General features: G+C 46.5%; 1 protein-coding gene across 1 annotated transcript; it reads left to right on the forward strand.

The window, feature by feature from the left end:
• The first annotated feature begins 134 nt into the window (after positions 1 to 134).
• Positions 135 to 9,425, forward strand: ciao2a (cytosolic iron-sulfur assembly component 2A). The gene is made up of 5 exons (XM_084936616.1): positions 135 to 362; positions 1,844 to 2,008; positions 4,751 to 4,800; positions 7,807 to 7,852; positions 8,722 to 9,425. Exons 1-5 carry the CDS (start codon positions 239 to 241, stop codon positions 8,820 to 8,822), a joined length of 486 nt encoding a protein of 161 aa, XP_084792742.1. The 5' UTR covers positions 135 to 238; the 3' UTR covers positions 8,823 to 9,425.
• Positions 9,426 to 11,355: the final 1,930 nt, after the last annotated feature.

Here is an 11,355-nt window from a genome sequence, read left to right on the forward strand (position 1 = left end):
GATCGATTGCTTTTCCCTGGACCCAGCTCTAGAAAGCGACACGCTAATTGGCTGAGACTAACACCGCCGATCTGTATACAGTTTAGCAGTTAGCGCTCATGCTAACTGTAGCTGATTGGTTCCATTGTCGCAGATAGAGATCTGCTGAAGGCGCGCTGCTGTACGCTAACGGCTGTCTCTTAGCTTTCCTGCCAAAGTCACCGCGAAAGGTCCCGTTTATTATGGCGTTTTCTAAAACATGGAAGCAGTGTTGAGCCTCGTGTCGTTAACTGTCACGAAGGTTTTACAGTTCTCCGGACTGATGAACAACTGGAATGCCCCGAGGACCAAAAAGATGGAGGAGAAAGCGTTAGAAGTGTACGGTACGTTCAGCCGCTAATGGAGGCTAATGGAGGCTCTGGTCTCATAAACAAGGCTCTACTGCACTGTCAGCTAACCTGTCTACGTACTGTAAGTCTGTAAACCCACGGCCAAGATACTGACAATAAATACCAACGACTGTAAATATTGTTAAATACATGCAGTCAGTGATGACTACCGCCACACTGTAAGAAACTGAGTAAGAGTTTTCTGTCAGTTTTGCTCGCAGATGATTAAATCACGCGCCGAAGTGTCGACCGTGTAATGAGCTTTAGCAGGTGTTATAGATTAGTAGTAAAAACGTAAACTATTGAAGATTAAGTTAAATGTAAGATTATTGAACTGGAGTTTGGTGCGACGAAAGAAAAGATTTGGCTGGTTAAACATGTGGAAAAGGGTAGAGAATTAACACTTACCTTCAACATTTGACCTATTTTTAACTGTCCTCCTCAGTAAAACTACATGAAGTTTCCATCCACTCGTCACAGGCTTGAACCTCACAGTCATTTTGGGCCTTTAATGATTTCTTTGAACGGTTCTTCTTCCAGGATGGACTGTTTTAAAAAACTTAAAAACAGGATCTGGGTGCTCAAGTCTGAATTCATTTTGATGTTTACGTACACATGCTGAAAGCTTGTGATAAATGATGTTGGAGGTTCTATAATGTCTTTAAACTTGGCCGAGGCCTGTTAGCTTCTCATTAGTGATCATGGTTAATTACAACTGACAGATTCTCTCTGCAGCATAAAAAGGATTTGTTTGACAGCATTCACTGGATTGACCAATACTGGGAACAACGGGAAAGTCCAGCCATCTCAGTGAAGATCTGAAAAGCAGAACTGCAGATTTACACAAGTTGGGAAAGTCTCTCTGAGCCGTTTCTGAGCAAGGATCCAAGATCACACAAGTACAAGTTACTCAGATCTGTCACCCCTGAGGTCTGGGAGAGACCCAGACTGTCCCCCTCAGCTCAAATGAGCAGCTAGCCGGGTGAAACGGGGACACAGTCAGGAGTTCCAACAGGACAACGATCCCAAACACATATCAGAACTGGTTTTGGATAAAGCAGGCTAACACTGGGCTTAGCATTGAGCGTTTCAAACCCCTGAAAATTTGTGGACCAGTTTAAATGAACTCGACTGATTCAGCAAAGGAGAGCAGTCAAATATCAGCCAGATGTGCCAGAAGCTGGTTGATGGATACAAAAACATGTGGTTGAGGTGCATCTTGCTAAGAGGCATTTAACCTGACATTCGTGGGGGGTGTATGTATATATCTGAGCCTGACAGCCTTGAGACTCACTTCCTTCACAGTGACCTTCCTACAGGTCTGCTCTGCAGCAGGAAAAACTCAGAATTTCTTGGACTCTTCGTATCGTTCTCAGTTTGTTTCAGCTGATCCTCAAACACGAGGCTTTGCCTGTTTTTGTCACTTTAATCTCGCCGTCATGTGACTCACGTTTTCTTTTTCTGCCCTCCATCAGATGTGATCAAATCGATCCGTGACCCAGAGAAGCCCAACACCCTGGAGGAGCTGGAGGTGGTGACGGAGAAGTGCGTGGAGGTGCAGGAGCTCGGAGAAGACGAGTACCTCATCATCATCAGGTTCTCCCCCACCGTCCCCCACTGCTCCCTGGCTACGCTGATCGGTGAGTCGATGATTGAACCAGGTCTGAGTTATTTCAGCTCCTGTTAGGAGGACAACTCAAAATATTCCAGATAATCTATTTCTAAGGTTTATGGAAAATCTTTGGAGATCAGCAGGAGACGCTTACAGGAGGAACTGCATTTGAAAAACGAATCTTAGCTTCAACAAAAAGAAACCAGAGTGAAAGATCAACATGAGCCTAAAGACAAGACTGAACACTTAAAAATGAAATCGAGTTAAAAACAATCAGGAACTAAAAAGTTCAAACAACCACCAGTCACACAAGAGTCTGTGATCCACCCCAGAAGCTGTTAGTTGGGATGCTGTGTGCAGTGTAAGTAACACTGCAAACCTCATAAACTCCTGTTTTATCTACTGGAGCACAGAGACATGTGTCCAGTGTTTAAACTGAGAAAATGAACCATTATGATAAAACAATGAGCTCATTTTGAATCTGATGGCAGGAACGTGTTTCGTGTTTCTCACTGCGGCGTCCGCTCGTCTTTTACATCAGCGCATAAATGTCTGTGAGCCAAAGAGAGCAGCTGCTCGACGTAGTTTTGTGCAGATTGTGAACCTCTGCTCGTCTTTCCTCCTCACACTCTTTTTATTCCCAGACATGTTACTGACCTGCTGCCAGTGACCAGATTACCTCGGCCGAGGTGACCTGCTCTGTGTTTGGTGTCATCCTGTCTGTGGACGCGTAGCTGGATAAACTGTCAGGGCTTCAGGTAGAGCAGGGTCAGGTTAGTTTCCATGATTCTTACAGGTGTGCTGTGTGTTGTCAGCATATAGAAAGTACTGTCTACAGATTTCAAAGTATGTAAGTGTCGTCAGGTTAGTCAGAAATATACTGCAGTGTAATATTATATAATACTACTTAGTCCTGCATACAGTTTGTGTAATCAGAGTAAACCTCTGTCACACTGCCCGTATCTGCAAACTTGTTAAAGTAGATTTAATAAGAGCAAAGAAAACAAATGAACATGTAGAAAACAGCCTCGTGCTCAGAGAGCGAGCTGCCCCGCTGCTTCTCCTTCTTGCAAAATGTTCCTCTTTTTCCATGGAGAACAGTAAAAGTCTCAGTTTAAACATTTGATGTGTTTTCTCTCTTCTGTTGGGAATAAAACATGAATATTTATGAGAGCTGCACATCACTGAATTCTTGTGCAACGGGGTCGTAACCACCTGATTTATTTTAATTAGGAGTTTGTTTCCCTTTTAATCACAGTCCAGTCTCTCCATCACCTCTGTAAGGCCGCCGTGCTGGCAGCCACAGAGCTCGTACCTATTATTCTGGACGTCCTCACAGCGGCGGCGCTGCAGTGACAGTCCGCCCGAGGACGCTCTTAATGTGATGAGCAGCAGGAAATAACCAACGCCTCGCGTGCGCGTGTGTGTATGCATATGTGTGCGTGCATGTGTGCGTGCATGTGTGTGTGTGCGTGCGTGCGTGTGTGTGTATGCATATGTGTGCTGGCGTGTGTGCGTACGTGTGTATGCGTGTGTGTGTGCGTGCATGTGTGTATGCATATTTGCGTGCGTGCGTGTGTGCGTGTGTGTGCGTGGGTGCATGTGTGCGTGCATCTGTGTATGCATATTTGCGTGCGTGTATGCATGTGTGCGTGCGTGCATGTGTGTATGCATATTTGCGTGCGTGCATGCGTGTGTGTGTGTGTGTGTGTGTATGCATGTGTGCGTGCATGTGTGTGTGTATGCATGTGTGCGTGCATGCGTGTGTGTATGCATATTTGCGTGCGTGCGTGTGTGTGTGTGTATGCGTGTGTGCGTGCGTGTGTGTGTGTGTGTGTGTGTGTGTGTGTGTGTGTGTGCGTACGTGTATGCATATGTGTGCGTGTGTGCGTGTGTGTGTGCGTGTGTGTAAAAGCAAATAAAATTGTAACCAGACAGCGCTGCTGCATCATGGAGAGCCTTTTAACACAGCTGTGGGGGTCTAGCCCACAGCTGTGGCTCCATTTTTGGATGTTTTATCGGCCGCTCCAGCTCCTTTTCCTATTTCTATCAAACTGTCGGAGCGACAGAGTGAATCTACTTCAAGACAGACTATATAAAACCCGACATATGCTGTGGCAGCTGAAGACATCACTGTGGGACAATGATTAATTTAGCAGCTACCGGCAGAAGTTGGTTCTTTTTGAATGGGAGGCTGCTCTCACGATTCAAAGTGTTTATTGTTGTTGGAGTGATTTTGTTAAATGTTGTCATTGTTGTGCTTCAGTTTGTAAACCTTTTCTTAAACAGCATGTTTAGATATTCTTTTGTTCTCCTCCCCGGCCTGTTGAATGGTGGGGGGCCCGTAATGTTTAACTACAGGCACATTCCATGTGAGATCCTAGTTTCCTTATCTTGTGAAGGATGTTCAGCCCCGGCCATTTAGGGGCTCCCCTATGCTTGTATATGGTGAACCATTAAAGTTAAGCTGTATACAGGTGTGGGGAGATGACCTTTGGAGAACCAGGAAATGTGGTTAAACAGTTGTAAGCATATATTGTGTGGCAGGAAGTCATGTATACAGAGACAGACACATACACATTCATTCACGTGCTCACACATGCATGCACACACACACACAGTGCCTTAGTTTTTATGGCACGTGCTTCTTCTCATGTTTGATGTTCCTGTTTGCTGTTTTCCTCATCAGTAAACTCTGACACACACTCGTCTAATCTGCTGCTAACGTTGCTCTTCGTCAGTGTCTGATGGGCTTCTTCTGTGTCTGCAGGCCTGTGCTTACAAGTCAAGCTCCAGCGATGTTTGCCATTTAAACACAAGGTGAGTTTCAGCGTGACATAAGTCGCTGCACCCAAACCACAGATGACACATTTTCACCCCGACCTCCTCTGGCATCAAGCCCCCATAGATCCTTTTTATCTTGATGTTGTGGTCAAGCCAGTGCAATGAATCTCTCCTGTTTGCTTTGGTCTCCAAGTCTTAGCTCTTTGGGCCAAAGAGCATTCAGCCAGAGCTGCTGGAAAATCGCCAGCTTTAGTTTTAATTCCAATTTTTGGCTAGCAATCCAACATTTAAAAAAAACCTTTATTAGGTATCAAATATGTACAGAGAAAATACACAAAGAAGGTTGGATTTGAACCTTTGTTTTTAGCAATTAGCATCACCTTTTCCCCCGCCCACTTTCTACTTTTGGTCAGGGTTTAGGCGGAGCTCGTCATGGTCTAGGTTAAAATGCGCACCCGCTTCTCAGTGATGCCACAACAAGGTGGTCAGCTGACCTCTGCCAAATGACACCTTTGCTTTCAGCCATTTTCTGTATCTAGCAATATAATTATAGAAGTTTCACCCGGTGCTGTTTTTGTGTGCATAGACGTTTGAACTGCCTTCCAAACTCAGATGTGACAAAACAAATCGAACGTTCCCACAGAGAACAAAAGGAAGCGGAGGAGTCGAAGCTTCCTGGACAGACACAGCTGTTCTGTCATTAACACATCAATGAGCGGCACTCGGAGAAACGGAGGCAGGAATACCGCTGTCGACGAACCCTCCGCTGGCCTTGGCAGCCCGTTAGCGGTTTATTCACAAGCTCGTTGGAGAGGTTTCAGCATCAGAGATCGAGGAGTTCTTGGACTGCTATCAGACAGACCGGAGAGGGTGCAGGCAGGTGGAGAGCTGCAAGCTTCATCATTAAAGCTGCTTTACAAACGAGTCGAGTAGCCTCTTAATTAGAGGAGTGATTTTAATCAGCAGTGCTGGACAAAGCAGCTTCACACTGGCAGAAAAAGTTATCAGGGTAATGAAAAGTTTGTTTAATGGAGCCTGATTTCTGCAGGAAGCTCTCACTGACTGTTTGCATAGCAATTAATCCAAACCACACAGGAACATTAAAGATACAGTGAGTGATTATTTCAGGTTATTTGGTACAAAAACTCATATTTGTATTATTGGTATTGAATCCTCTCTTCCTGATTCTCATGAAAAATAAACTCACATTCTGTTAAACGTATAATTAATAGGTAACACATGAAAAGTGCATAAACATGCTCATTTATTCCTGATGTTGTCCTAATTACTTTTTACCGGCAGATTAGACAAGCCTGACGAGCACTGGTTAAACAACAACAACAGCTGGTTATAAGCTAACACTTTTCATGTCTGTTCTTCTCATTAACAGTTTGATTTCATTCTCACATCATGTGAGAGTTTATTCACTTAGTGTTCGAGTCCGAGAAAGTTGCATCCACTTCAAAAAAAGTTTCACTAATGTTGCCTAACAGAGGATAACGGTGCCCGACAGTGGCTGACGGTGCCCGACAGTGGCTGACGGTGCCCGACAGAGGCTAACAGAGGCTAGCAGTGCCCGACAGTGGCTAACAGAGGCTAGCAGTGCCCGACAGTGGCTAACAGAGGCTAGCAGTGCCCGACAGTGGCTGATGGTGCCCGACAGAGGCTAACAGAGGCTAGCGGTGCCCGACAGAGGCTAACAGAGGCTAGCGGTGCCCGACAGTGGCTGACGGTGCCCGACAGTGGCTAACAGAGGCTAGCGGTGCCCGACAGTGGCTGACGGTGCCCGACAGAGGCTAACAGAGGCTAGCAGTGCCCGACAGTGGCTGACGGTGCCCGACAGTGGCTAACAGAGGCTAGCGGTGCCCGACAGTGGCTAACAGTGGCTAGCGGCGCCCGACAGTGGCTAGCAGTGCCCGACAGAGGCTAGCAGTGCCCGACAGAGGCTAGCAGTGCCCGACAGTGGCTGACGGTGCCCGACAGAGGCTAACAGAGAATAGCGGTGCCCGACAGAGGCTAACAGAGAATAGCAGTGCCCGACAGAGGCTAGCAGTGCCCGACAGAGGCTGACGGTGCCCGACAGTGGCTGACGGTGCCCGACAGAGGCTAACAGAGGCTAGCAGTGCCCGACAGAGGCTAGCAGTGCCCGACAGAGGCTAGCAGTGCCCGACAGAGGCTAGCAGTGGCTAACAGTGCCGACAGAGGCTAACAGAGGCTAGCAGTGCCCGACAGTGGCTGACGGTGCCCGACAGAGGCTAGCGGAGCCCGACAGAGGCTGACGGAGCCCGACAGAGGCTGACGGTGCCCGACAGAGGCTAACGGAGCCCGACAGAGGCTAGCGGAGCCCGACAGAGGCTGACGGTGCCCGACAGAGGCTAGCGGAGCCCGACAGAGGCTAGCGGAGCCCGACAGAGGCTAGCGGTGCCCGACAGAGGCTAGCGGTGCCCGACAGAGGCTAAAAGAGTTTTTAGATGTGTCCTTGATCCATCACAGCTGATTTTAAAGGCTAAATGACCTCCTCAACATGTCCTGAAGTTCTCCAGAGGCCTGGTAATGAAGTCATGTGATTCAGGTGTGTTGACCCAGGGTGAGATCTAAAACCTGCAGGACACCGGCCCCAGATGTTCTCTTGGCCAAAGCTCGGTTAGTTTCCAGCGTTGTCTTCCTGCTGTCTTCCATGATAGCGTTTCTCTGCCCATTGGGGACCAAGTCCTATCACTGAAACCAGTCATCTGAGAGCAGTCTCAGTCACCGAGGGTTCACGCTGTGCACCGTCAGATTTCAGTTTTATCACACTCTGAGCAGCGTTCATGTTTCAAAGTTGAGTTTTAAATGATGAATGGCGTCTGTTGTTCTCTGAGCCGCAGGAATCCTGCTTTATTTCTGCTCTCCGAGTTTCTAATCCTAAACCACCTTCCTCTGTGTTTCTCGCTTTTATGCAGAGCCGGGCTTTCAAATCCTCTGTTAACTGAATAAAAGCTGGATAAATGACTCTGAAACAAGCAGCCCGTTAACAACGCTTCTTTTTCTTTGCCTTCTCAGTTGGAAATTTACATTTCGGAAGGAACACACTCTACTGAAGAAGATAGTAAGTCTGCCTCATTTCTTTTTGAAAGGCATTTTCATGGATTGTGTGGAACACACAGCTAGACGTATTCAGCAAAGACAGCAGGGGTTCAGAAGGATCTGAGCTTTTAGAAACTACAGATTGTCCTGAATCTGCTGTTAGAAGCCAAGACGTTCATGGTATTTACTTTACATGTCTGACTTTGCTCCTAACCCTGTCCTACTGTTTTAGTCACATGCTACCGCGGCTCTGCACAGGTTCCTATGGTTACTATTATTTTGACCGTCTTTAGGTTTAATTTACACAAAACTTAAGAACTATGGGATTAAAGTGCTCAACGTGTAAAGGTATTAGCATGTAGACAATGCAAGATAAAAAAATAATATCAAGAGATTATCTGTACTGACAAGTACGACTTTTAAAAAATGGAGCAAACTGACAAAATACAGCAACAGGTGAGAGTGAAGAGCTAAAAATCCCCACAGAGCAGTAAAGTGCAGAGACAAGAGGTTAAAACGCTGCATGAACATTACAGCACAGACATGAGCAAGTGGTTCACAGAGCACATGGTGTCATTAAGCATTAAAACCCTGAATCTGAAACCACAGCACTGATCCCACTGACGCTGATACCTGATCCAGCTCTGAGTTACTCAGAAATGTGGTGAAATCTTTACAAAGACTCAGATAAACCCGAGCTGGGAGCAACAGCAGAGGTCCTAGAATGGAGCCCTGAGGAACACCGCATGAGATGATATGTTGGAGCTAAGCAGCGCTCTCTGAGGTTATTCAATAACCAGCTCAAACATTACAGGAGGGGGCGGCACGTGTGCGGGTTTCCGGTGTGGTCCAGTTGTCAGAACGTTTGTGTCGTCTCTGTTTTTGTCTCAGTTAACAAACAGATCAACGATAAGGAGCGCGTGGCGGCCGCCATGGAGAACCCCAACCTGAGAGAGATCGTGGAGCAGTGTGTCACCGAGCCGGACGACTGACTGCTTGGACCGTGTGTGTGTGTGTGTGTGTGTGTGTGTGTGTGTGTGTCCATAGTGCCTGAAAATTACACTCAGAGGACTGCTGAGTGCTCGCCTAAAGGCGGAGCCTCGTGTTGGCTCGCCGGACCGTGTCGGGGGGATTTGGGGTTTTGTTTTGGAGGCTCCTCACGGGGAACTCTGAGCCATAAAGAGTCAGAGGCTGAAGTCAAACAGCACATGTGTGTGTGTTCACTTTCTCATCATTCCCTGCTGGAGGGACTCTCCCTGAGCGGCAGCGTTTCCTCGCTGTCGTCTGCTAAAGGCGACGCAAGATGCTGCAGGCGGAAGTGGGTGGGGCAAACAGAGACTGTCCTACTTCCATGTCATCGTGCAGACTGGGTCGTTCTGTGGAGAATCAGAATCTGTGGCTTTACCTCCTTTTATATACAAGAAGAGAGAGACGCACAGATGTTTCCAGCTTCTCTTGTAATGGTTGTTTTTGGGCGCCTGTCCTTTTCTAAATGCACTTATCGAGATTTATCTGAGGGGGTCGTTATTTTTAATGAGTAAGATGTAAAAATCTAATTGACTAAATAACCAGGTAATAAAATTAGATTAAAAGTGGACCTGTTTTCCTCGTTTTGTTCTTGTTTCCTGTCATAAATCTCCCGTTCCTTCATATTAACTTGATCAAAGTTTGTAATAATGAGCTCAGTGTATGTACAGTTATCCCTGTGAGCCGATAGGTCAGGCTGCACTCACTCATTTTATCAGGCTTTTCTATTCCTGGAACTTTGTGATGTCACAGAGAACGGTGGAGCAGCCAGAACTGAAAGATCTCCCATGTACAGGAGTATTTTTTAATAACAGGCATTTTTTTTTTTCCAAGTTCATGTTGATAAACATCTCAGTCGTCAATATTCTCTCAAGTGCTGCCGAGAGCACGCCAAAGCAGCGGGTGTCGATATCATCCCAACCAATCAGTCAGTCAGAAACAAACACCGGCCACAAACAAGAACGCGGCGCACATGATGTCCAAACACAGAGATGAAGGTTTACTTTCAGAGTTGCAAGACTAAATTTCCTGGTTTGGGAAAATCTTCACCTTCACAGGAGTTTCTCAAAGACCGCACAGAGGCTCAGTGTGAGCTAAAGGATTATTTTGAACTGCATATCATGCAAAGCTGCTAGTAAAGCACAGAGCAGATGAATCGTTTCATTTACGACTGCAAAGCTACAGCTGAGAGCCGCCGTTACACACAGGAAGTGCTGGACAACAGCGAGGCTCTAAAGTCGGCTCGTAGGATCGATTCGACCAATAGCGACATCTGAGCCCGACTCCTGTACTAAATATCTCACCCTTATACTTGGCACTGCTCCAGCTGCTGTCTGGTACTAATGAGACAACAGCTTTTTCTTTTTTACTGTGTAATAATAATAATAATAGTAATAATAGTAATTGTGCTGAAAACCCACCACTGGCAGCTAAAATCAGTGAAAACGCTCCAGAAACTTCTCATAATTACCCTCAAACTGTAACTACAACTCTGACCACCAGGGGGTGACATGTCGCCAGCAAACTGTTGCAATCTTTCCATCTTCTACTTCAGTTTCCTCAACAGATTTGATCCCAGAAAAAGGGTGTTCTTAATAACCTGGTTAAATAAAGGCTTCACTGGCTCGCTGCACCAGGTTGTGGTACGAATGATGTTACATGAAAGTACAGCCCAGCTGAAGTTCATCCTCAGACAGGTCCACACCTGTCGAAGCTTCAATAAAACCAGATAAATGCACAACTCTTTGTTTCAAACTTGAACGCCTCCCCTCAGGTGGACCTGCGTGTGAAAACTGTGTTTTTTCCACTGCAATGATGTTGCATCAGCTGCTGGGGGCGCTGTTGGTCTTGGGTAAAGATCCTGAGAGGATGTAAAATGATAATTATACAGCTGTGTTATTTGAGGACCTCAGATCTGAATAATCAGGGCCGGCTGGTCGACGTTTTCATCGCGGCTTTAAACTCCGCTGATGCTCGTTAAGAAGCAGCCCTTTTGACGTCAGAGTGAGCGTGTGGGTTTGTGAGGTCCTCAGGCTGCTCAGGCTCGTTGTTTTGCTGCAGACGGCACTTTCTGAGCTCTGCAGCTGAAGGGCTGACAACAACAACACAGAGGAGGTTTTAGACCTCATCAAATCCCCTCACACCGACTCATCACGCTCACAGCCACCACACTGTTGTTACCAGGACTGAACACCGATTGCTGTTTTTCTCTTCCTCTCAAGAATGGAAAGTTTAGACGATGAGGGGGGAACACAAAGGTCCAGAGGTGCAGGAAAGAGCAGAGAAACAGAAAGAGGAGATCACACTCAGAATAAAGCCTGAAATGTAATTTTTCTGCAGTCTACTGCCGATGGACTTCTCAGGCATCAATAATGCTTTTGGCTCTTTACCTAAAGCAATAGAGTCATCAGGATAGAGATGGTTAAAATTCCTCTCTTTGCCCCAAAATCAGGTTTTTAAAGCTTCCCTCTGGTTAAGTTGTACTTGTATCTTCCATGT

This window comes from Perissodus microlepis, chromosome 7 (assembly GCF_051167445.1).
Source record: "Perissodus microlepis isolate ML-2025 ecotype Zambia chromosome 7, ASM5116744v1, whole genome shotgun sequence".
NCBI classification, from domain to species: domain Eukaryota; kingdom Metazoa; phylum Chordata; class Actinopteri; order Cichliformes; family Cichlidae; genus Perissodus; species Perissodus microlepis.